The sequence below is a fragment of the Nicotiana tabacum genome, chromosome 2 (genome assembly GCF_000715075.1).
Source record: "Nicotiana tabacum cultivar K326 chromosome 2, ASM71507v2, whole genome shotgun sequence".
Classification (NCBI taxonomy): domain Eukaryota; kingdom Viridiplantae; phylum Streptophyta; class Magnoliopsida; order Solanales; family Solanaceae; genus Nicotiana; species Nicotiana tabacum.
The window spans coordinates 70708461-70735755 of NC_134081.1; the positions used below are offsets into that span (position 1 = coordinate 70708461).

At 41.9% G+C, this 27295-nt stretch overlaps 1 protein-coding gene across 1 annotated transcript; it reads left to right on the forward strand.

Moving 5' to 3' along the window:
- The first annotated feature begins 1 nt into the window (after position 1).
- Positions 2 to 19037, forward strand: LOC107762598 (uncharacterized). The gene is made up of 2 exons (XM_075226627.1): positions 2 to 629; positions 18961 to 19037. Exons 1-2 carry the CDS (start codon positions 2 to 4, stop codon positions 19035 to 19037), a joined length of 705 nt encoding a protein of 234 aa, XP_075082728.1.
- The last annotated feature ends 8258 nt before the right edge of the window (positions 19038 to 27295 follow it).

Here is a 27295-nt window from a genome sequence, read left to right on the forward strand (position 1 = left end):
AATGATGAGAGAAACTGAATGGAACTCCTTGTTGGATGAGATGTTCTCATTTTGTAGTAAACATGATATTCTAATTCCCAAAATGGATGAAGACTACACTCTAGGAAAGTCGAAGCGTAAGAGGTCCGAAGTTTCATATTTACATCACTTTCGTGTGGAAGTGTTTTATACGATTATTGATTTAGAATTTCAAGAGCTTAATGATCGTTTTGATGTTGTGACTACTGACTTACTACTTGGTATGGCCAGTTTGAATCCGGTTGATTCATTTGCTAATTTTGATAAGGACAGTATAATGAAGTTGGCAGAGTATTATCTAAGTGAATTTGGTGATAACAAACTTCGAGAACTCGATTTCCAACTTGATAGTTTCATCGTCTATGCTCAAAAGTATGATAGTAGATTTCTTAACCTGAAGGTGATTAAGGATTTTGCTAGAGTGATGATAGTGACAAAATTGGATCTTACTTGGCCACTTATTTATTTGCTTGTGAAGTTGACTTTGCTTATACTTGTTGCTACCGCAAGTGTGGAAAGAGCATTCTCATCAATGAAGTACATAAAAAATGATCTACATAATAGGATGAATGATGATTTTCTCAATGATTATTTAGTTTGCTATATAGAGCGTAAGATATTTAAAACGGTAAGTAATAATGCTTTTATCGACCGTTTTCAAAGTATGAAAACTCGTCGAGGACAATTGTAAAGTGAATGATATTTTTTGTGAATCGAAGGTCCATCTCGAGGGTCAGGATTGAGACCCAAGATCGAGGGTCACAATCGAAGGTTCAAGCTCGATGCCATGATTGAGGCTATGATCGAAGGCCTAACCTCGATACCCTGATCGAAGCCGAGATCGAAGGCAAGGCTCGAGGGCATGATCGAAGGTATGGCTCGAGGGCTATGATCGAAGGCCCAACCTCGATGCCCTGATCGAGGCCATGATTGAGGTCCAGGCTCGAGCCTATGATCGAAGCCCCGATCGAGGTCCAGTTCGAGGGCCAGTTCCGAAGGTTGCTGTGCAGTGTTATAAAAAGAGGGCATTCGTCCCATTTGCCATTTTTGACGAACTTGAGCTTGAGCAGAGACGACTTTTGGCAGATTTTCAAGGGAAAAACATTGGGTTAATTGATTCTAACTCGGATTTGGTCTACATATACAAGTATATCATTGTTTTCACAATCTAATTAGTGTTTTGAGATTGAAATTTGGAAAAATCTAGAAATCTCATAGAAACAAAATTTTGAGATTTCGGTATCGATTCGGAGTCGGATTTGAGTGAAACTGGTATGGTTGGACTCGTAATTGAATGGGTTGTCGGATTTCATAACTTTCGCCGGATTTCGAGATGTGGGCCCCGCGAGCGAATTTTTAATTAATTTCGGGATCTTTTCTTTAAAATGTAGTATTTTCTTATAGAATTGATTCCTATAATATTTAGTGATTGTATCGAATTATTTTGGCTAGATTCGAGCCAGACGGAGTTGGATAATCGTGGAAAAGGCAAAATTGTGGATTAAATTGGAGCAAGACGAGGTAAGTCTCTTGTCTAATCTTGTGAGGGGAAAATTACCTCATAGGTGATTAAGATTAAATAATTGTTGCTAATTGTGGGGGCTACGTACGCACGAGGTGACGAGAGTCCGTGCGTAGCTACTATTAATGCTAAAGTCCGGGTAGTTTAGGACTCAAAGCATGTATTACTTGTGTAAATTGTATTCTTTGATTAATTAATATTAATTGATATATATATATGTATATATGATATATATATATATATATATATATATATATATATATATATATATATATATATTGTGAATTGTTTGATAAAGATATTAAAGGATGAAAATCTCATAGGCTTGATTTCTTTTTAAATCAATTAATTGTCAAAAGAAATTGTTCTCCTCCCAAATTTATCATATAATAAACATACTGTCCTTCCGGAGGCACATAAAAAAATGTCCTCCTTTCTTGTGGAGCGGGCCGAATGCCTCGGCAGGATAGATGCATCTATGGATCGCGCCGCACGTCCCTCAGCAGTTTACACGACACTCTGGATCGGGTCGTACGTCCTCGGCAGAAATCGTGCTTAATAATAATAATTATACGATACTTTAATAATTTATTTCAGATTGAGAAGCTAATTAATAAATTGGAAAAATCCTTGAAATTTAATGAATTATTATTCTTGCTTGTTAAGGAATTAATTGTTACTCTTGTAAATGAGATTTAATTGATAAATTGGAAATTATTTGAGTTGAAGGAATTTAATTAATATATTGAGAATTGTTACATTCGAAGGAATTTGATTATTTCCGCTGAGTAAATAAATTATTTGTAAATTCTGTAAATCATGCTGATTTAAATATCTTAATTTTACTTCAATTATTATTGACCTATAGTGAGTGTCAAAGTCGGCCATCTCGTCTCTACCACTTTGAGATTAGGCTTGATACTTACTGGGTACACGTTGTTTACGTACTCATACTACACTTGCTGCACTTTTTGTGCAGGATCTGAGACAGGTACTAGTGGAGGACCTATCATCACATACCCACGTCATCCCGAGGCATAGTGGTGAGCTGTCTTTCTGAGCCGTTCTGCAGCTACCAGTGTCTCTTCTGATATTTTCTATTCTGTCTATTGTATTTCAGATAGTATTTGGAGTTTTGTATAATCTACTAGATGCTCATGCACTTGTGACACCGGGTCTTGGCACACACATTAGTAGAAATTGGTATTTTATTATCTTCTTGGAATAAAAGTTTAACAAATGTATGTTTGACTTATTAGTTGGCTTGCCTAGTTGTAGTGTTGGGCGCCATCACGACCTATAGGCGAATTTGGGTCGTGACAACATGGTATCAGAGCACTAGGTTCACGTAGGTCTCACAAGTGATGAGCAGACCTAATAGAGTCTTGCGGATCGGTACGGAGACGTCTGTACTTATCTTCGAGAGGCTATATGGTGTTAGGAAACTACCTTTCTTCATATTCCATCGTGCAATTGATGTAGTACTAAATATCCTTCTCTTATTCTCTCACAGATGGTGAGAACACGCTCTAATGAGATTCCAGACCAGGGAAGAGCTACTCCCCCAGTTGCTAGAGGCCGAGGGAGGGCTCCAGCCCGTGGTAGAGGGCGAGGACGTCCCAGGACTATTCCGGTTATGCCGCCAATGGATCCAGCAGAGAATCCCATTATTGAGGAGCAGGGTGAGGTGCCTGTGGCAGAGCCAGCTCCGGTGGACTTCACATCTGCACCAGGATTTCAGGATGTCTTGGGTCGTATGCTGCGATTCATGGATAATATGACTCAGGCCGGTTTATTTCCGGCAGACCCAGCCACATCTCAGGCGGGCGGGGGAGCACAGACCCCTACCGCGCAGGCTCATGGACAAGCAGCTGCTGTATATCAGACCCAGGGTGCACTACCCATGGGTGGAGTCCAGCCAGTAGCAGCAGCTACACCTGAGCCCAGGCCAGCTATAGCCGCGAATCCTCAGAAACTATTGGACAGATGGACTAGGCTACATCCTTCTGTCTTCGGGGGTGAGCGACATGAGGATCCACAGGATTTCATTGATCGTTGCAAGGATAGACTGTACAACATGAGGATATTAGAGTCCCATGGGGTTGATTTTGCTACTTTTCAGCTAGAGGGTAGAGCCCGTAGATGGTAGCAATCTTATGCTCTTGGCAGACCAGCAGATTCTCCTCCCATGACTTGGGACAGGTTCACCCGTATCTTCTTGGACAGGTATATTCCACCCTCCCAGAGGGAAGAGTTGCGGTTTCAGTTTGAGCAGCTCCAGCAGGGTCAGATGTCAGTGACCGATTATGAGGCGAGGTTTTCTGAATTATCTTGCCATGCACTAATGATACTCCCTACTGAGGCGGAGAGAGTGCGAAGGTTTGTAGCCGGTTTACATACTGGTATTCTGGCCACTATGGCTCGAGAGGTTGAGATGGGTACTTCTTATGAGCGAGTTGTGGAGATAGCCCAGAGGATTGAGGGTGTACGTCAGCGGAGCCGAGAGAATATTATGAGAGATAAGCGGTTCAAGTACTATGGAGAGTTCAGAGGTGCTCCGTCCGGGGGCAGTGGTCATTTCGTGAGGGGATAGTCCAGCAGACCCCCATATCCAGCACCACCACCTCCTCGATGTGCTCCAGTGCGACCTTATCTCAATGCTATCCCAGAGAGTTCTTACCGCCCACTAGCTATTCAGGGTCCTCCCAGTGGGTATTCAGGTCCCCAGGGTCAAACACTTAGTCAGCAGCCCATCGCACCAAAGAGTTATTACGAGTGTGGGGATCCCAGTCACCTGCGGAGGTTTTGCCCCAGGCTTCGAGGTAGACCAATACAACACGGTCAGCAGCCTATGCTTACCGGACCAGTTGCTCCACCAGTAGTCCGACAACCCAGAGGTGGAGGACAGGTGGGTAGGGGTCGTCCTAGAGGTGGAGTCAGCCAGGCGGAGGCCAGCCAGTTGGCGCTCCAGCTCGGTTTTATGCTTTTTCGGCTAGACCAGATGCGGAGGCCTCAGATGCCGTGATTACAGGTATTATTTCTGTTTTTGGCAAAGGTGCCTCAGTATTATTTGATCCGGGATCTACGTATTCATATGTGTCATCTCTATTTGCTCCATTCTTGGGCATTTCTCGTGAGTCCTTGAGTACTCCTGTTTATGTGTCCACTCTTGTGAGCGATTCTGTTGTTGTGGACCGGATCTACCGGTCCTGTATTATTACATTCTGTGGTTATGAAACTAGAGCAGATCTCCTATTGCTTGAGATGATCGATTTTGAAATTATTCTGGGTATGGACTGGTTGTCTCCATATCATGTTATTCTAGATTGTCATGCTAAGACTGTTACCTTGGCTATTCCAGCATTGCCTAAGCTGGAGTGGAAGGGTTCGCCTGTTAATTCATTTAATCGAGTTATTTCTTTTATAAAGGCTCAACACATGGTTGAGAAGGGTTGTTTGGCTTATCTAGCCTATGTTCGGGATACTACTGCAGAGACTCCGGCTATTGATTCAGTGTCTGTAGTTCGGGAGTTCCCCGATGTATTCCCGTAAGATCTTCCAGGTATGCCACCTGATCGTGATATTGATTTCTGTATTGACTTGGCTTCAGATACCCAGCCTATATCTATCCCACCGTATCGTATGGCTCCGAAAGAATTAAAAGAATTGAAAGAACAGCTTGAAGAGTTACTAGCCAAAGGGTTTGTCAGACCGAGTGTATCGCCTTGGGGTGCACCAGTATTATTTGTGAAAAAGAAGGATGGAACAATGCGGATGTGTATTGATTATCGCCAATTGAACAAAGTCACTATTAAGAACAAGTACCCGTTGCCGCGTATTGATGATCTATTTGACCAGTTGCAGGGTGCTAGGGTATTCTCTAAGATCGACTTGAGGTCGGGGTACCATCAGTTGAAGATTCGGGATTCGGATGTTCCGAAGACTGCTTTCCGTACTAGATATGGTCATTATGAGTTTCTGGTAATGTCTTTTGGTTTAACTAATGCCCGGCAACATTTATGGATCTGATGAACAGGGTATTCAGGCCGTATATTGACTCATTTGTCATTGTCTTCATTGATGACATTTTGATCTACTCACGTAGTAAGGAGGAGCATGAGCAGCATATGAGAGTAGTGCTTCAGACATTGCAGGAACAAAAGCTATATGCTAAGTTCTCTAAATGTGAGTTTTTGCTAGAGTCTGTAGCATTTTTGGGACATATCGTATTGGGCGAAGGTATTAAAGTTAATCCCAAAAAGATTGAGGCAGTTCAGAATTGGCATCGTCCCACTTCGGCGACGGAGATCAGGAGTTTTTTGAGTTTGGCAGGTTATTATCGTCGGTTCGTGGAAGGTTTTTCATCTATTGCAACACCTTTGACCAAATTAACCCAGAAGGGTGCTCCATTCTGATGGTCCGATGATTGTGAGGTGAGATTTCAGAAGCTCAAGACATCATTGACCACAGCACCAGTGTTAGTGTTGCCTTCTGGTTCGGGGATGTATACAGTGTATTGCGATGCTTCGCGCATTGGCTTGGGTTGTGTATTGATGCAGGAAGGGCAAGTTATTGCATATGCTTTACGTCAGTTGAAGCCCCACGAAAAGAATTATCCGGTACATGATTTGGAGTTAGCTGCGATTGTTCATGCTCTTAAGATTTGGAGGCATTATCTTTATGGGGTGTCTTGTGAAGTTTACACTGATCATCGCAGTTTGCAACATTTGTTCAAGCAGAGGGATCTAAATTTGAGGCAGCGTAGATGGCTGGAGTTACTAAAAGATTATGATATTACTATCTTGTATCATCCAGGCAAAGCAAATGTGGTTGCAGATGCCTTGAGCAGAAAGGCGGAGAGTATGGGTAGTTTGGCTTTCATTTCAGCAGAGGAAAGGCCATTAGCCTCAGATATTCAGTCCTTGGCTAACAGACTTGTGAGGCTAGATATTTCAGAGCACAGCCGAGTTCTTGCATGTGTTGTGGCCCGGTCTTCACTATTTGAACAGATCAAGGCTCGCCAGTATGATGAGCCACACTTGGTGGTTCTTCGTGAAACGGTACTATGAGGTGATGCTAAGGAAGTTACTATTAGAGCGGATGGTGTTCTACGACTCCAGGATCGTCTATGTGTTCCTAATGTGGATGAACTGAGGAAAAAGATCCTGGAGGAGGCACACAGTTCTCGATATTCTATTCATCCAGGTGCTACGAAGATGTATCGTGACTTGAGGCAGCATTATTGGTGGCGACGAATGAAAAAGGACATAGTTGAGTATGTAGCTCGGTGTCTAAATTTCCAGCAAGTTAAATATGAGCACCAGAGGCCAAGTGGCCTACTCCAGCAGATGACCATACCAAAGTGGAAATGGGAACGAATTACTATGGATTTTGTAGTTGGGTTGCCGCGGACCTTGAGGAAGTTTGATGCAGTTTGGGTGATTATTGACAGGTTGACCAAGTCGGCACATTTTATTCCTGTTGTGACTACGTATACTTCAGAGAGGTTGGCCCAGATTTATATTCAGGAGATAGTTCGGTTGCACGGTGTGCCAATTTCCATCATATCAGATAGAGGCCCTCAGTTTACTTCACATTTCTGGAGAGCAGTACAGAGTGAGTTAGGGACCCGTGTAGAGCTCAGCACAACCTTTCATCCGCAGACCGATGGGCAGTTAGAGAGGACAATTCAGATTTTGGAGGATATGCTCAGGGCATGTGTGATTGACTTTGAAGGTCAGTGGGATCGTTTCCTGCCTTTGGCCGAGTTTGCTTATAATAATAGTTACCAATCCAGCATCGAGATGGCTCCATTTGAGGCTTTATATGGTCGACGATGGCGTTCACCTATCGGATGGTTTGAGCCAGGTGAGGCTAAGTTGTATGGTACTGATTTGGTAAGTGATGCCTTGGAAAAGGTAAAGTTGATTCAGGAGCGACTTCGTACAGCTCAGTCCAGACAAAAGAGTTACGCGGATCAGAAAGCGCGTGATATATCATTTATGGTAGGTGAAAAAGTTCTCTTGAAGGTTTCGCCGATGAAGGGAATCATGAGATTCGGGAAGAAGGGCAAGTTGAGCCCAAGGTTTATAGACCCATTTGAGGTGTTGAAACGAGTTGGGGAGGTTGCTTATGAGCTTGCATTGCCTCCCAACCTATCGGGAGTTCATCCGGTTTTTCACGTATCTATGCTCCGGAAGTATTATGCCGACCTATCACATGTGTTAGACTTCAGCACAGTTCAGCTAGATAATAGCTTGGGTTATTAAGAGGAGTCAATTGCCATTGTTGATAAACAGGTTCGCCAGTTGAGGTCCAAGAGGATTTCTACAGTAAAAGTCCAGTAGAGGGGCCAACCAGTCGAGGAAGCGACTTGGGAGACCGAGGAAAACATGCGGAGCAGATATCCAGACTTCTTCAGCACTTCAGGTATAATTCTAAACCCGTTCGAGGACGAACGTTTGTTTAAGAGGTGGAGAATGTAATGACCCAACCGGTCATTTTAACTTTTAGAACCCCGTTCCCTAAAATAAAACTTCCTGTAGGTGCTTGTAATGATTTATGACTTGCGGGGATGGTTGGTTCGGGATTTGGAAGTGTTTGGCGTGAAACCGGAACATTTGGTTCCTTAAGTTGGCCTTAATGTATTAAGTTTGACTTCGGTCAACATTTTGAGAAAATGACCCCGGAATAGAATTTTGATGATTCCAACAGCTCCGTATGGTGATTTTGGACTTAGGAGCGTGATCGAAATTTTATTTGGAAGTCCGTGGTGAAATTAGGCTTGAAGTGGCTAAAATAGGAATTTAAAGTTTGAAAGTTTGACCGGGGAGTTGACTTTTTGATACCGGAGTCGGAATCCAGTTCCGAAAATTTTCATAGCTCCGTTATGTAATTTATGACTTGTGTGTAAAATTTGAGGTCAATCGGAGTTTATTTGATAGGTTCCGACATTGAATGTAGAAGTTGAAAACTCTTAGTTTCATTAAGCTTGAATTGGGGTATGATTCATGGTTTTAGTGTTGTTTGATGTGATTTAGAGGTTCGACTAAGTTCGTATGATGTTTTAGGACTTGTTGGTATATTTGGTTGAGGTCTCGAGGGCCTCGGGTGAGTTTCGGATGGTTAACGGATCAAAAGTTGGACTTAAAAAGCTGCTGCAATTTTCTCTTCTGCTGCATATTCTGGGCTGTGATCGAGCCTCAGATCGAGCCCCAGATATCGAGCCTCAGATCGAGGCCTGAGTCGAAGCCAGGGACGAGGCTCAGTATCAAAGCCTCGATCGAAGGCAAGGCTCGAGGGCATGATCGAAGGTAATGCTCGAGGGCTAGGATCGAGACCCATGCTCGATGCCCTGATCGAAGGTCCATCTTGAGGGCCAGGATTGAGACCCAAGATCGAGGGTCACAATCGAAGGTTCAAGCTCGATGCCATGATTGAGGCTATGATCGAAGGCCTAACCTCGATACCCTGATCGAAGCCGAGATCGAAGGCAAGGCTCGAGGGCATGATCGAAGGTATGGCTCGAGGGCTATGATCGAAGGCCCAACCTTGATGCCCTGATCGAGGCCATGATCGAGGTCCAGGCTCGAGCCTATGATCGAAGCCCCGATCGAGGTCCAGTTCGAGGGCCAGTTCCGAAGGTTGTTGGGCAGTGTTATAAAAAGAGGGCATTCGTCCCATTTGCCATTTTTGACGAACTTGAGCTTGAGCAGAGACGACTTTTGGCAGATTTTCAAGGGAAAAACATTGGGGTAAGTGATTCTAACTCGGATTTGGTCTACATATACAAGTATATCATTGTTTTCACAATCTAATTAGTGTTTTGAGATTGAAATTTGGAAAAATCTAGAAATTTCATAGAAACGAAATTTTGAGATTTCGGTATCGATTCGGAGTCGGATTTGAGTGAAACTGGTATGGTTGGACTCGTAATTGAATGGGTTGTCGAATTTCGTAACTTTCGCCGGATTTCGAGATGTGGGCCCCGCGAGCAAATTTTTAATTAATTTCGGGATCTTTTCTTTAAAATGTAGTATTTTCTTATAGAATTGATTCCTATAATATTTAGTGATTGTATCGAATTATTTTGGCTAGATTCGAGCCAGACGGAGTTGGATAATCGTGGAAAAGGCAAAATTGTGGATTAAATTGGAGCAAGACGAGGTAAGTCTCTTGTCTAATCTTGTGAGGGGAAAATTACCTCATAGGTGATTAAGATTAAATAATTATTGCTAATTGTGGGGGCTACGTACGCACGAGGTGACGAGAGTCCGTGCGTAGCTACTATTAATGCTAAAGTCCAGGTAGTTTAGGACTCAAAGCATGTATTACTTGTGTAAATTGTATTCTTTGATTAATTAATATTAATTGATATATATATATATATATATATATATATATATGAATATATTGTGAATTGTTTGATAAAGATATTAAAGGATGAAAATCTCATAGGCTTGATTTCTTTTTAAATCAATTAATTGTCAAAAGAAATTGTTCTCCTCCCAAATTTATCATATAATAAACATACTGTCCTTCCGGAGGCACATAAAAAAATGTCCTCCTTTCTTGTGGAGCGGGCGGAACGCCTCTGCAGGATAGATGCATCTATGGATCGCGCCGCACGTCCCTCGGCAGTGTACACGATACTCTGGATCAGGTCGTACGTCCTCGGCAGAAATCGTGCTTAATAATAATAATTATACGATACTTTAATAGTTTATTTCAGATTGAGAAGCTAATTAATAAATTGGAAAAATCCTTGGAATTTAATGAATTATTATTCTTGCTTGTTAAGGAATTAATTGTTACTCTTGTAAATGAGATTTAATTGATAAATTGGAAATTATTTGAGTTGAAGGAATTTAATTAATATATTGAGAATTGCTACATTCGAAGGAATTTAATTATTTTCACTGAGTAAATAAATTATTTGTAAATTCTGTAAATCATGCTGATTTAAATATCTTAATTTTACTTCAATTATTATTGACCTATAGTGAGTGTCAAAGTCGGCCATCTCGTCTCTACCACTTTGAGATTAGGCTTGATACTTACTGGGTACACGTTGTTTATGTACTCATACTACACTTGCTGCACTTTTTGTGCAGGATCTGAGACAGGTACTAGTGGAAGACGTATCATCACATACCCACGTCATCCCGAGGCATAGCGGTGAGCTGCCTTTCTGAGCCGTTCTGCAGCTACCAGTGTCTCTTCTGATATTTTCTATTCTGTCTATTGTATTTCAGATAGTATTTGGAGTTTTGTATAATCTACTAGATGTTCATGCACTTGTGACACCGGGTCTTGGCACACACATTAGTAGAAATTGGTATTTTATTATCTTCTTGGAATAAAAGTTTAACAAATGTATGTTTGACTTATTAGTTGGCTTGCCTAGCTGTAGTGTTGGGCGCCATCACGACCTATAGGCGAATTTGGGTCGTGACAACATGGTATCAGAGCACTAGGTTCACGTAGGTCTCACAAGTTATGAGCAGACCTAATAGAGTCTTGCGGATCGGTACAGAGACGTCTGTACTTATCTTCGAGAGGCTATATGGTGTTAGGAAACTACCTTTCTTCATATTCTATCGTGAAATTAATGTAGTACTAAATATCCTTCTCTTATTCTTTCACAGATGGTGAGAACACGCTCTAATGAGATTCCAGACCAGGGAAGAGCTACTCCCCCAGTTGCTAGAGGCCGAGGGAGGACTCCAGCCCGTGGTAGAGGGAGAGGACATCCCAGGACTATTCCGGTTATGCCGCCAATGGATCCAACAGAGAATCCCATTATTGAGGAGCAGGGTGAGGTGCCTGTGGCAGAGCCAGCTCCGGTGGACTTCACATCTGCACCAGGATTTCAGGATGTCTTGGGTCGTATGCTGCGATTCATGGATAATATGACTCAGGCCGGTTTATTTCCGGCAGACCCAGCCACATCTCAGGCGGGCGGGGGAGCACAGACCCCTACCGCGCAGGCTCATGGACAAGCAGCTGCTGTATATCAGACCCAGGGTGCACTACCCATGGGTGGAGTCCAGCCAGTAGCAGCAGCTACACCTGAGCCCAGGCCAGCTATAGCCGCGAATCCTCAGAAACTATTGGACAGATGGACTAGGCTACATCCTTCTGTCTTCGGGGGTGAGCGACATGAGGATCCACAGGATTTCATTGATCATTGCAAGGATAGACTGTACAACATGAGGATATTAGAGTCCCATGGGGTTGATTTTGCTACTTTTCAGCTAGAGGGTAGAGCCCGTAGATGGTAGCAATCTTATGCTCTTGGCAGACCAGCAGATTCTCCTCCCATGACTTGGGACAGGTTCACCCGTATCTTCTTGGACAGGTATATTCCACCCTCCCAGAGGGAAGAGTTGCGGTTTCAGTTTGAGCAGCTCCAGCAGGGTCAGATGTCAGTGACCGATTATGAGGCGAGGTTTTCTGAATTATCTTGCCATGCACTAATGATACTCCCTACTGAGGTGGAGAGAGTGCGAAGGTTTGTAGCCGGTTTACATACTGGTATTCTGGCCACTATGGCTCGAGAGGTTGAGATGGGTACTTCTTATGAGCGAGTTGTGGAGATAGCCCAGAGGATTGAGGGTGTACGTCAGTGGAGCCGAGAGCGGATTATGAGAGATAAGCGGTTCAAGTACTCTGGAGAGTTCATAGGTGCTCTGTCCGAGGGCAGAGGTCAGTTTGTGAGGGGATAGTCCATCAGACCCCCATATCCAGCACCACCACCTCCTCGAGGTGCTCCAGTGCGACCTTATCTCAATGTTATCCCAGAGAGTTCTTACCGCCCACTAGCTATTCAGTGTCCTCCCAGTGGGTATTCAGGTCCCCAGGGTCAGACACTTAGTCAGCAGCCCATCGCACCAAAGAGTTGTTACGAGTGTGGGGATCCCAGTCACATGCGGAGGTTTTGCCCCAGGCTTCGGGGTAGACCAGTACAACACGGTCAGCAGCCTATGCTTACCGGACCAGTTGCTCCACCAGTAGTCCGACAACCCAGAGGTGGAGGACAGGTGGGTAGGGGTCGTCCTAGAGGTGGAGGTCAGCCAGGCGGAGGCCAGCCAGTTGGCGCTCCAGCTCGGTTTTATGCTTTTCCGGCTAGACCAGATGCGGAGGCCTCAGATGCCGTGATTACATGTATTATTTCTGTTTGTGGCAAAGGTGCCTCAGTATTATTTGATCCGGGATCTACGTATTCATATGTGTCATCTCTATTTGCTCCATTCTTGGGCGTTTCTCGTGAGTCCTTGAGTACTCCTGTTTATGTGTCCACTCTTGTGGGCGATTCTGTTGTTGTGGACCGGATCTACCGGTCCTGTATTATTACATTCTGTGGTTATGAAACTAGAGCAGATCTCCTATTGCTTGAGATGATCGATTTTGAAATTATTCTGGGTATGGACTGGTTGTCTCCATATCATGTTATTCTAGACTGTCATGCCAAGACTGTTACCTTGGCTATTCCAGCATTGCCTAAGCTGGAGTGGAAGGGTTCGCCTGTTAATTCATTTAATCGAGTTATTTCTTTTATAAAGGCTCAACACATGGTTGAGAAGGGTTGTTTGGCTTATCTAGCCTATGTTCGGGATACTACTGCAGAGACTCCGGCTATTGATTCAGTGTCTGTAGTTCAGGAGTTCCCCGATGTATTCCCGTAAGATCTTCCAGGTATGCCACCTGATCATGTTCTATTGTTGGCTTGCCTAGCAAGTGAAATGTTAGGCACCATCACGGTCCCGAAGGTGGGAGTTTCGTGTCGTGACAATATCGCAAAAGTAAAAAATAGTTCGCAAATGCGAACTTAGGTAAAATTCCGTTGGCTTCGCAAATGCGAAGGGGTGGTCGCATTTGCGACAACTGCCACCTTCTATCACTTTCACAAGTGCGACTCTGGTGTTCGCAATTGCGATACCAGAGCACCAGACACCAGATTTTGCCAACTTCAGTCCAAAAGATTCTGGAACATGTCCGAAACTCATCCGACCACTCGAGGCTCCAAACCAAACATCCACACAAGTCTAAAAATATCATACGAACTCGCTCGCGCGATCAAAACACAAAAATAACATCTAAAACTAGGAATTGAGCTGTAAAATGCATGAAATTCAAGGAAATTTTCAAGAACTTCTAGAATTACAACTAAGCATTCGAATCCTATCAAATCAACTATAAACGACACCAAATCTTGCAGAAAAGTTTTAAATACCATAACAGACCTATTCCAAGTCCTAAAATCAAATTTCGATCTCGATAGCTAAAAGTCAACCTACGGTCAAACTTTTCAACTTCTAATTGCCAAATTTAGGCAAATCAACACAAATCAACTTACAGACTTTCAAAATCAATTCCGGGCATACGCCCAAGTCTGAAATCACGATACGATCTGATCCATAAAAATACAGTTCCGGAGTCGTTTTCACAAAAGTCAAAGTTTGGTTAATATTTTCTAATTTAAACTTCTAAGTCAAAAATCAAGGGTCCTAAAGCTATTCAGAATGAAATCAACCAACCCCACAAGTCATAAAATCGTAAACACACAAGTGTGAAGCAATAAAAGAGGTAATGGGCCGTAATTATACAAAACGACCGATCGGGTCGTTACACTTTCGTGTTATTGATTAATCTGAAGTGGTTGAGATATTGAAAATTGAATTTGTTTATCATAGCACCATGATTGAAGTTGAAATTGGTTTCTTACTTTGTTTGATACCTTGGGTTATTATTGTTGCTTGGTGAGTAAGTGTGAAAAGCACGAAGGGTGTTGCCATGCCATATATGCATAGTTTTATCATTGATTGAGTGATTATGAGGATTAAAGCATGAAGGGTGATGCTATGCACATGATTGTTTCATTATCATTTAACATTATCATATATCATCATCATGTGAGGATGAGAGTAAAATCACGAAGGGTGATGCTGTACCATTTTATTTTACTCATATCATCATTTCATGGTGAGGACGAGAGTAAAAAGTACGAATGGTGATGTTGTGTCATTTTCATATAATTGGTTTTACCGATTTACCGGTTGATGATTTATTTGGTTACTTCGTGATTTCATACATGTCGTAGTTGTTATATTTTTTTCCCTTCTTGCATGTCCCCTCCCAGTTTGCATGTTATCATTCTCTATTATTATTGCTGCTTTATATATACTTGTACAAGTTTATTTACATAGGTGTCCTGTCATAGCCTCGTCATTACCTCGTCGAGGTTAGGCTCGAAACTTACGGAGTGCATTGGGTCGGTTGTACTCATACTACACTTCTACACTTCTTGTGCAGATACTGGTATTGATCCCCGCAGTGCGTGAGATGTTTCAGCTTGGATCGTTGCATAAGGAGACTCGACGTAGATATGCTGGCGTCCGCAGACCTTGAAGTCCCCTTCCTTTCCCAACTTTTACTGTTTATTTCTTTCGAACCAGTTGTATTTATTTCATACTTTGCTTGTAAACATCTAGTTGCTCACATACTCGTGACTCCGGATTTATGGAACTAAATATTATCATGCGACTTATATCAGTACTGTGTTAGACTAGGTTTCTATTTCTCGTTGTATATCATCATTGTGTTTTTAACTGTTAAAATTAGCTATTTAATTATCTTATGCCGGCTTGCCTAGCAAGTGGATGTTAGGCGTCATCACGACCCCGAGGTTCGGATTCCGAGTCGTGACAAGTTATTTTCAAATGATAAAGCTTAGATCTTTAACAAAATCTCAAAAGTCAATTCTGGCCACATAGTCAATCCCCAAGCAAAATCAAATTTCGTTGACCCATAATGTCATGAGTCTAAATATGTGATTAATTTTTAAATTCGAATTGAAATCGGTATTCAAACCCCCAAAATATACTTTCGTAACTTTTAAGTTAAAACTACTCTTTTCCACTTTTGAATCCTTGATTCTAACGCAAAAATTAATGATATGTCATAATCATGAGTTTGAGTGATAATCACTCACCCCCATCGTCATAGATGAAAATCGCTTCAAAATCGGTTCAATTCTAGCTTCTTAGCTCCCAAAATGATACAATAAACTCCAAGTCTCCTCCAAACCATCCGGACAAGTCCAAATACCCTATATAGACTTGTCTAAAGGCTGAAAACACACAAAAAATGCTGCAACTAAAAGTCAATATTCAAGTCAAACTTATGAACTTTAAATTTTTAATTATCATGCAATAGTATTGAAGTGCACGGAGCCCTTCGGGTCCTAACTCAATTTTATGTACAAGTCCAAAATCATTATAAGAACTTATTGGAACCTTCAAACGATGAACCCAAGCTCATTTACTCAAAATATTGACTTTTATTAACTCTTTTTACTTAAAACTTCTAGTTAGGAACTAAGTGTTCCAAATTACTCTTAAACCTCTTGGGACCCGAATCAACTATATGTGCAAGTCCTAAAAGGTCATATGAACGACTCAAATACTTAAGTTATAGAACATGATACTAAAACTCAAAAAGATCGATAGAATCGTTACAAAAGACTAAGTAATCAAGTAATTAAAGAAGAGGAATCTCAGTTCCCTAATTAGCGGATAGGAGGGGATGGCTTTTCTTGGGACAGATAGTATAGGCGTGGATTTAGCGGAAGAGCATGTGTCGCCGCAGAAAATTCACGTTGACTGCTTAATCAAAAAAATTAAATACTAAAAAAATTTAGAGATCACTCTACAATATAATTCCTCATATGTTTTTCTCCGTGAATCACATCTCATTAGTAAAAAGTTATATTTTCATGTAAACATTAGTAATTAATAGAATTTAATTACTTTTATTAAATTCTCAAAAAATAAGTTTATTCTCTTTACGAAATATATGTGAATCCAATCACAATCTATAATCTATAATATAAGAAGAACAAAAGATCTTTCTTGATTAACCCCTGGTCACTCTACAAGAAAGATTCTTATATGTTTGAATTTATTGTGGTAATAATTATGCGGTAGTGTAGGCAGTGGTGATTTGCGATAGAGATGGTTGGAGTTTTGCTGTTTGCAGGTGATGGTAGTTATGCACTGAAAATTGATTGTAATGCTTGTGTGATGGTAAATTGGTAACGGACAAAATATTGATAATTAACATCTTAATAATTTAAGACATTTGATAAGATCTTAAGGAATTTGTCCTGTTTAAATCGAAGAAATAGTTGTATACGAACAAAAAAAAAAGAAGAGTAAATATACTTGTTGACTGATTTCTGAACACAAATGAGATCTAAATTATGCATAAATTAAACAATGAACTTAACAAATAGGGAGTAGTAGTTGATTATATAATTCAGCTCTCGTGCCCTCTGGCCCAAGGTTACGTATTTTAAAGTACTTTTTAATATTGTTTACCCTCGTAATCGGATAACAATTAAATTTATAAGTAGTTTTAAGGATACGCGGATTAATTTAATACAAAGCGATAAATTTAGTTACTATTGAATAAATAAAGATAAAATAAATTTGAACCACACGAGTTGAATAGTTTCAGCCTTAGTGAAACAGCCACTATCGAGCCGGACTCGCCATGACCAGTAAACTGTTGAAAAAGAACCAGAGCTAAAGACAGAGTAAATAATAATATATTGCTTTTGAGTGCATGTTACAATGTCTTTCATGAATTACCAGACCCCATTTATATACTAGGGGAGTCCTATTGTAGGTACAACTCTATAAAAGGCAAACAATCTTCTGATTCACTGATTGCCAGTTCCTTATCGATACGTGCCGAGATCCCCTCCGTAATATTCTGCCGGCCACGGATATTTCGGCCTTCTGTTTGCTATGCTGGATTGTCTGAAAATGTTCTTCGAAGTCGTTCAAGGCTAGGACTGATTCTGGGACCATGACCTCGATATTCTCGATGGCAGCGCGTCATGCCCCCGGATTCTGGGCCGGTGGGGCTTTGGCTCGATTTCGATCCCTTGCTGCCTTGTCTCGAGCCTCGCTTATTTTGTCAATGGTTAGGATGTACCATGAGCTCGATTTCATCCATATACATATAGTCTCGTCATTTTTCGGAGAGTAAACGACGAGAAACGACACGAGTTTCAGATTCTTACTTCGATACACCATGACAGAAATGACAAAATAACTGAAACGTCTCGTCAGTCAAGTCATAATGGTATTAAATGCATGTCAGCCGCCGGTCGGCCGTCCTTAGATGTGAAACGCCGCTGAACTACTATAAATACCCCCTTCTTTGTTCATTTTAACTTTACATCCTAACCTTCTACCCTCGTACCTTTAAGATTTTAATACTCTTTAGCACTTTTACTCCGGTTATTCGAGGTCCTTTGCAAGAATTTTTACCCATCTTCATCTCAAGCCAAAAAGTCTAATCCTTCAACCCCCTTTCTTTCTTCACCTTTCTCAGATTTTCCTCCATTTTCTAAAGAAATGGCAAAGACGTCCAAAATCGTTCCCTAGAAAGAAGCTCCTTCTACTTCGCGGAAGGGCTATTGAGGTTGAGGAGACCGTTCCGTGTGCGGCCGTCGATGAACCAGTACCTGAACCCCCTTTGAAAATGTTCATCCCCGGGGGATTCTCGGTCAACGTCGATTTCAAGGTTGAAAAGCCTTCCTCCGTACAGGGCCGGTGTGAGGGGGTCTCAAGATACATCTGCACAATTACCGAAGAGGTACATCCTACGGTCCGAAAAGACTGCAACTGGGCCGATAAAGACATAGTGGTCCCCGACCCCGATGAAGCCATTACCACGTTTATCGAGGGATACCTAAGTGTTTAAACTTATTCCTTTACATTGGGCTCGGTGGACACGGTCATTTTAGATTTCTGTAGAAGGTACAATGTGTGCCTAGGCCAGATTCATCCTTCCCTCTGGAGGATTGTGATCCTCCTCCGGTTCTTTGTGAACAAAATCGATCGGTGCTCGTTCACCATCGACCATCTTATTCGCTTATATATTCCCCGAATCTTCCGGGAGGGGGGGCTGATAAAGCTTGTGCGTCGGGCCAGTAAAGCCCCGTTCTAAGGTATTGATGAGGACCGGGATCGGGGCTGGCAAGGTCATTTTTTCCGAGTGAGGACTTCGTACTTGATCTCAGCTGAGTGCAGGACATTCCCCGAGAAGTGGAATACATCACGTAAGTATAACTTACTTTCGAATGTCGATTATATACTTACTTTATTTTTCCTTATCGGTGCTTTGTGGTAGTGCAAACGTCACTCGGGTCCCAAATGTAGTCCCTCGACTCAAGGAGTGGGTCGAGGGTATCGTATCACAGATGCCCTACTTCGAGCGCTCGTGGCACAAACTCTCGAAGGGCCGTTGGGATACCCGTTCCCATGGTAATATTTCTTTCTCGAGTAGGTAGTATTAGGATTCTCCTTTTATCATTAATCCCTTACTCCCTTTACTTCTTTTTGCAGGTATATCCAAGGATGTCGAGCTGAGGCCTTCAGTCAGTGGCGAGGACTTTCTTGCCGAGTCCCCTTCTCCGAGATAGGCCGAAGAGAAGAAGAGGAAAAAGGCTCTGAGTTCCCCGAGCTCGGAGAAAACAAAAACAAGGAGAAGGCTAGTGCGCAAGTCAAAAGAAACCACCAGTGCCCGAGAACCAGCTTCAGATTCGCTCTATCGGCTGAGAGACGAATCCGAAGAAGAATAAGAACCTTTTGTTCTAGTGGCTCGCGAGCCGTCACAGCTCGAAAATCAGGGGGCCTCTAAACCAGAGATCCGTGAGGCCGATCTGCCTAGAGCCAGGGAGGTCGATGAAGAGACAGGGGCCGAGGCTTCCCGGGGATGCAGGTAGTGCCCCGAAGGAGGCACTCGGTGTGATAGACATCATCGAGTCACCCTCGTTTACTGAGTCTATGTACAACGAGGCCCCAACGGTGAAAGAGCGCCCCAACGAGGGGGCCCACAGAGCATACGACCTGCTCTGCAGCGTTTTTGATGGCGTGGATTCCACCGCCAAGAAAGACATCACCGGATTGGGTGACATAGAGGTACCGAGGAAGAGTCTGTCCTCGGGTGCAGGTGGTACTAACTCGATCCCGAAACTGATCAACCGGTTCCCTGCCCCGAGTATGGATCCTGATCGAAAGCGGTCCATTGTCATCACCATTCCGGAGGATGCCTGGGTTCTTTCCGCCCCCGTAGAGGTGGCCAGGTATCTCCGGTGCCTAGTGATCGAAAAAGACCAGGCCAAAATGAACGAGGTGGACGCGCCCTGCCTGTTCAACGAAGCACAACAAGCGCTGAACCGGGTAACTCTAGATAACACTTGGTGATTTCAATTTCTCCTCTTATACTTGAACTAATTCATTGATAATCCTAATATTTTTCTTCATATTTGTAGGCCTCGGTGCGTCACCACGAAACTTTCCTCCGGTATCGGGATGAGCTGAACCAACTCGAAGCCGAAGTTAGAGAGCTTACTGAGAAAAGAGACACATACAAACTTCTCAGCAAGCAGCGTAAAGGAGAGGCTAAGAGCCTTCGAGATGAGCTGGAAGCGGCTCGGAAAGAACACCCCTACCTGGTTGAACAGGTAAAAATCTTTGAAGTTAGTGACGATGAGCTAGACACGATGTCTAATGGTCGGAACCCGCAAGTTCAATAGAATATTGATCGGATCGACCAACTCCGAGCCGATATGGATGCATTCAAGGTCGAGGCCGAAGAGTGGAGAGGCAGGATGGACAGCTTGGCCTCGGAAAAGGAGACTGCCCGGGCGCAGTTGACCTCGGCGGAGGCCCAGCTTCGAGCGACGATGGAGAAGGGTGAGGCACGGTCCCAAATGATTGAGGAGCTCCAGTCTCAGCTAAGCTCAGTTGTTTCCGATCGAGAGACTCTTGCCAAGGAGCTTAAGGCGGCCAAGTCGGTGGTTGAAGTAACCAAAGCCGATGCCGACTAGATGGTGGCCCAGTATAAAGCCAATGCCGAGGCAGCCCATAACTGCCTGAAAGATATTGTCGAGTACATGAAGTGGCAGTCACGAAGGGAGGCCTTCGAGAAAGTTCATGCTCGGGGTTTTTATTTGTTGGCCGAGGTCGAAAATGCTATGGGGCTCGAGGTCAAGGCCAAGAATTTGGCGTATCCCAAGGACGAAGAAGATTCCGAGGGTTTGGGTGGATCCGGGGGCAGAGAAGACTCTGATGGCTCCGGTGATGAGGCGGGTTCTGGTAGAGACCAAGCCGTTTAAATGTCTTGTAGTTTTTTCCTTGTTTTTGTACTTTTGTACCTTTTTGTCGAGGCCGTTTGGCCTTTGTAAAGATCTTTTTTTATATATAAGGCTCTTTTTCCCTTCAACAGTTTTTAAGCTTATTTCTTTTCACTTTTTTCTTTATGATTGTGAAGAATGCATTAGCACGTAATAATGAGGTCTTGTTCGGAGGTTCAAACAGGCCTTACTCTCGATATTATTTTGTTTAAGACTTGTGGCGGGATTGGTATGACCGAAAGCTTTCTCCAAAGTACTTAGAATGTTTTAGATTACAATTTGCCGATGGTAGCCTTTTGAACTGGTTTAGAAATATTAAAGGCCATGTTTTTTTTTTGGTTACGGGTCTCGGACGTCTCCGAGCCGTTTTAAGACGGCCGTAGCCTTTTTAGTTCGGGTGTTTCCCAGTGGCCTTGTTACCCTGAGTCATCCGGGCTTAACCGAGATAACCGTCCCCAAATGGGGGTGGCCGTAGCCTTTAAAGTTCATGCACTGCCAAATAAGCTTTGTGCCCCTGGGCTTTATTATCCCGGGCTATCCGAACCTGCCTTGGGCAGCAGTCCCCGAATGAGGTGGCCATTGGGCTCGATGTGTTTAGGAGATCAAATGTAAGAAAGAAAAATTTTCAAGGGGAAAAATATTTATCCGCAAGGTAGAAACTTCCTTTCAATTTTGTGTGTAATATACAAAGTTACACATGTGTTCAAGCTTTGTGTCCGGTCTCGGGCAGTCTATGTGTGAACGGTTCAGTCAACCATTTGGCCCTTACAGTAAATCTTAACGATCGAGCCTGGACTATCCGAGGGTGATGCCCCCAGTGTTCGAGGTCGATCATAGAGAAGCCTCGGATACTATTGAAAACCGGTCTTCGATCCTAAGTTAGCACGATCTATTATTGCCTCGTTAAAAACCTTGACGGAAAATCCATTTGGGACAAAACTGGTTCAAGGGAAAAAGAGTGCAACGCGTGCTTTTAGGCCTAAAAAATTGTGTCATTCTTTGACGCATTACTTGCAAGTGTTAGTCCAAAATGCAAATAAATAAAAGAAGTAAATGGGGTCGTACCTTAGTAGTAGTATCGTTTCAAGTGAGTTATATTCCAGTTATTTGGTAGTCGCTCACCGTTTATTGCTCCGAGTTTGTATGACCCTTTTTTGGTGATCTCGATAATTTGATACAGACCTTCCTAGTTCGGCCCCAGCTTCCCTTTGTTCAGCTCCCGGGTGTTTAATGTGACCTTTCTCAATACTAAGTCCCTGACATTGAAGTGTCGAAGGTTGGCTCTTCGATTGTAATACCTCTCGATTCGTTGTTTTTGGCCGGCCAACCGGACAAGGGCAAATTCGTGCCTTTCATCTAACAGTTCCAGGCTTGTATTCATGGTCTCGTTGTTTGATTCTTCGGTTGCATATCGGAACCTGAGACTCGGTTCTCCGACTTCGACCGGTATTAGAGCTTTGGCGCCGTAAACCAATGAGAACGAGGTGGCCCCGGTGTTGGACTTCAAGGTAGTACGATATGCCCATAGGACTTCGGGCAAGATTTCTTTCCATTTTCCTTTGGCGTCGGCCAATCTCTTTCTGAGGTTCTAGAGTACAAGTAACCAAAGCTTCGCGATCTTATCCTCAAGCTCGCAAACGTATTGAGAAAATTCCCACCTGCTAGAAGCACACATATCAACAATCCAATAAAGTTCAAAATGAGTCCCAACTTGATCTGAAACACACATGAGGCTCCGAGGACCCCATCCAAACATACCAACATGTCCTAAAATATGATATGAACTTAGTCAAAGCATCAAATCACATCAAACAATATCAAAATTACAAACTGCACCCCAATTCAAGCCTAACGAACTAATGAACTTCCAACTTCTAAAACTAATGCCGAATCATATCAAACCAACTCTAATTGACCTCAAATTTTGCACACAAGTCATAAATAACAAAATGGACCTACTCCAACTCTCGAGACCAAAATCTGAGCCCGATATCAACAAAGTCAACTCTCGAAAAAATTTCCAACTTTTCAAACCTTCAATTTTTCAACTTTCGCCAATTCAAGCCAAAACCACCTAAGGACCTCCAAATCCAAATCTGGACATACGCCTAAGTCCAAAATCACCATATGAAGCTATCGGGGCCATCAAAACTCCATTTCGAAGTTATTTACATAAAATTCAACATCCAATCAATGCTTTCAACTTAAACTTCCAACCTTGGAACTAAGTGTCCCAATTCACTCTGACATATCCCCAAAATCAAACCAACCACACCGACAAGTCACGTGATCACAAATGCATATAGAATAAGTAATAACAGAGGAACGGGGCTACAATACACAAGACGACTGGCTGGGTCATCACAATATCCCCCATAATTATCCGTTCAACCAATTTTAAAATGATACAATGTTCATATGGCTCAAAAACATCTTAAATCCAAAAAATAATTCGATAGTTATATTAACTGGGCTGAGCTCCTACCTGTCATGCTTTGGTTCCTATGGAATACTAGAAATAGCAAAATATTCCAAAATAACACTTCTCATCCACACATAAGAAACCCAGTTAATAGAACCTAGAATACTTATTCATGACCAATAAGGGGCATAATAATCCTACCAAGGTGACTATCTACATGAAGTGGGAACCCATGGCTACCACCCCCTATAAGCTTAATATTGATGGATCCTATTTAGGAAATCCGGGAAAAGGTAGTATTAGGGTTATCTTTAGAGATAGAAATAAAACATGGATCCTGGGATTCAATATGGGGATACAACATGCTATTAACATCTACATATAAGCACTAGCTTTTATTTCATGGAGTAAAGCTTGCTTTGGAAAAAGGCTTCCTGCCTTTAACTATCAAAACTAATTGCCAAGAATTAATCAATATGTTAACTATAGAAAATTGTATATATCAAAACTTGATTGATGATTGCAGGTCCCTATTATCTTATACGGTCAATCCAACCTTTAAGCACATGTATAGAGCATCTAATGGAGTGGCGGACTAGTCAGAAAAAATTGTATGTAGCTTGGATATTTTTTGAAAGCTTTTGGTGTACCCTAATACCCTGCCCTTATCTTTTCTTCTTTTGTTAGAGATAGTATGGGTACTATGTTGCCTAGACTTGTATCCCGATGTAATGAATCTTAAAGTAGTTTACTTTGAATAAAAGTATTTTATTACCAAAAAAATTGAAAGATTTTGGTAGGAGTGAATTATATTAGAAAGCTTTGATAAAGTGAAACTTGAAGAAAATAAGCCTTGTATGGGGTAAAATTGATGAATGACAGGTTGATGCTCGTCGATTTGACACGTGACAGTAAAGACAAATAAGATATGAGTGACTGGTACTGAGTGACTTTCGAAGACGCTAGAACTGGGGACAAAAGTTTGAAAAGAATATATCTGTTGGAAAAGGCAATATCCAATGAGCAATCGTTATAAAGAATCTTTGCATTTTACTCAACCATTAAACAACCATCAAGAGGAGTTTTATTCTTATTGAAGAAGAGCTTACTTTGGGGATCTTGTCTTCCTGAATTGATCTATAAATAGGAGAATTTGTATTCATTGCAAGACAAGAAAATCTGTATGCAAAAAGGCTAAACTTGCTCGTATTCTATTAACAATATTTTTTCTTTCTGTTCTACATACTGTTCTTAGTATTGCTTCCGGAGAAGCAAATCTCACAGCTAGGCTTGTAGTTTCTTCAAGTTTCTTTAATTAATTTATTTCTATTCTTAAGTATTTTATATTCTTGGATTAAATTAATCCAAGTGTCTCTAAACCACGTTATAAATTTAACTATATTATTTTATGGATAAACAGTTTGGCACCCAATGTGGGGCATAGGTAACTGTGGTATTACTTTGATCCATTCATATGTTAGTAACAACTTTTTGACGCTTTTTCATCAGTAAAGTAAAAATGGATATGGCAACGAATGATGTGAACAACTCCTTCAATGTTGGAACAAACAATGAGTGTGAGCATATGTTCCAGTGTGATGATTCTACCAGTGAAACTCGTAACGATAGAGATAAGGCAACTCTGGTTCCAAAGAATGAAATCCTCGGCATGTGAGAAGTCGAACTCCTGATGATATGGACAATGAACCTGTTGTTGAAACGGTGAATGTTTTGAGAGCACAGCAAAGGGAAATCATGAACCATCTCTCAAGACAAGACCGAATAATGACGGAGCTCTAGCAAGTACTTTCGGTTGCCTCCAATAATTCCAATGGAGGAGTTCGAGCCCCTCCCAGCGTGCCTACAAATCAAACAATGCAAAGAACCGGTAATATCGCTTTCAAGAGAGGAGTTTGGATTCAATAAAAATCAAGCAGGTAGTGTAGGTGGTGGATCCGAGAACGACAATAACACAAATGATCCCTTAAAAACCAATCTCATGAGATTCATGAGGGAAATGAATGATTGGATGTATCAAAATTTAAAGAATTCTACTCTCTAATGGATTAGATCTCAGGAGAACCACCATTATTAAAGGAGTCGGATTCAAAGAAGTATATGCAGTTGCCGTTCAAACCGATATTTTAAAGTATGATGGAACTTTGGATCCACAAGAGCATATCAAAACTTACACTATGGCTGTAAAGGGAAATGATTTGCATGAGATCGAATCTGTTCTGCTGAAGAAATTCGAAGAAACACTAACAAAGGTTGATTTAACATGGTACTCTCTCTTTACCTGAGCATTCGATTAACTCTTTTGAAATGCTTGCAGATTTCTTTATTAATGCTTATGTTGGGGTGAGGATAGTCCAATCTAGGAAAGCAGATATATTCTGAATCGCTAAAAGAGAATCTAAATTGTTGCGGGAGTTCACAATTTGGTTTCAAAATAAGAGGATGTTGTTGCCAGCAGTGCCGGATGATTGGGCAGTTGAAGCATTCACCAAAGGTCTCAGTCCTTTAAGCTCCAATGCCTCTATGAAATTTAGGGAAAGCTTATTCGAGTTTCAGGCAACTGCATGGGAAGATATCCATAATCGTTATGAATCAAAAATCAGAATTGAAGATGATCAACTGAGTTCTTTGGTGTCATCCAAAGGACACAATCGCGATCGAAATCAGGAGAAGTTTAGAAGTGATTTAGATGCATATCAGAGGTCCTCTAGGAGTCGTTTCCAGTCTTATGAAAGAGCTGATGAGTGTGAAACTAAAGGTTTGCAATCATCGAAAGGCTTGTATCAGATAGAAGGACGGATTGTGGTCGGAATAGCAGGGTTTTGTAGGAGAAAGAACCATCGAGGTCTCGGGATTAGGCATATCACCCGGTTATCATATTACAACTTCAATATTAGTTTTGTAAAATTGGTTTCAGCTAAGAGAAAGATCAAGGAGGCAAGATTTCCGAAACCAATTCGGTCAAATCTTAGTCTGTGGTGTGAATTCCGCAAAATGCATGGCCACAGGACTGGGGACTGCCGGCACTTCGTGAAGAGGTTGCAACATAGTTGAAGAATGACCGTCTTAGAGAATGTTTTATTCATCTGGCCAAGAATAATTATGGGAGGAATCGAGATTCAACGAAACCAGCAAAATCGGCCGCAAGGTCACCCTATTTAATAATAAACATGATTTTTGGTGGAGGTGAAGTAAATGGGGTGACATTTTTGGCAGAAAAGAAGACAAAGATATCGGTAACTCATTGCAAGAGAGTCCAAGAAGAATCAGAAGATGATGAAATCATCTTCATGAAAGAAGACGATGACAGCCTTATGTTGCCGCACTATGATGCTCTCGTAATATCACTTAATGTTTTAAATTTTAAAAGTAAATGTGTGTTGGTTGATCTAGGTAGTTCAGCTAATATCATCTAATTGAGGGTTTTGGAACCAACAAATTTAACCCAAAGTATAGTTCCAGCAACAATGCTTCTTGTCGAGTTCAACCTAACGAGTGTAACAACTCGAGAGGAGATCTTACTGCCAACACATTTCGAGGTGGTGGATGAAGATATGGGTTATAATGTGATCCTTAGTAGGCCATGGATTCATGAAATAAAGGTTGTGCCATCGACTTATCATCAATTTCTGAAGTTCCCTATGCCAGATGGGATCAAGAAGATTAGAGGTGATCAACCTGCTGCGAGAGAAATAAACATTGTCACCTTATCCAGTAGTAAGGCGGGAGGAATGAGCAAATAGAAACTATAAAAACTAATGTCTATTTCCCTTCCATATCCGGTCAAAGGTATTGGAGATGAGGAGACAACAAATTATTATCAGGTGCCTAGATCCTTTCAGCTACAAAAAGAATCAAATGCTACAAAGTCGACCACAGAGGAACTGGAACAAATTGCTTTGTTAATAGAGTTCCCATATAAAAACGTTTACCGGGGAAAGGGGTTGAGTCCTGAACTCGTGCTTAAACTTATTGAGTTCTTAAAAGCTAACTTCGATTGATTCGCATGGTCTCATTATGATATGACATGGATTCCACTAGATGTGGTTGTCCACAAGTTAAGTTTGGACCCTAATTTCCCGTCGGTGAAGCAAAAGAATGG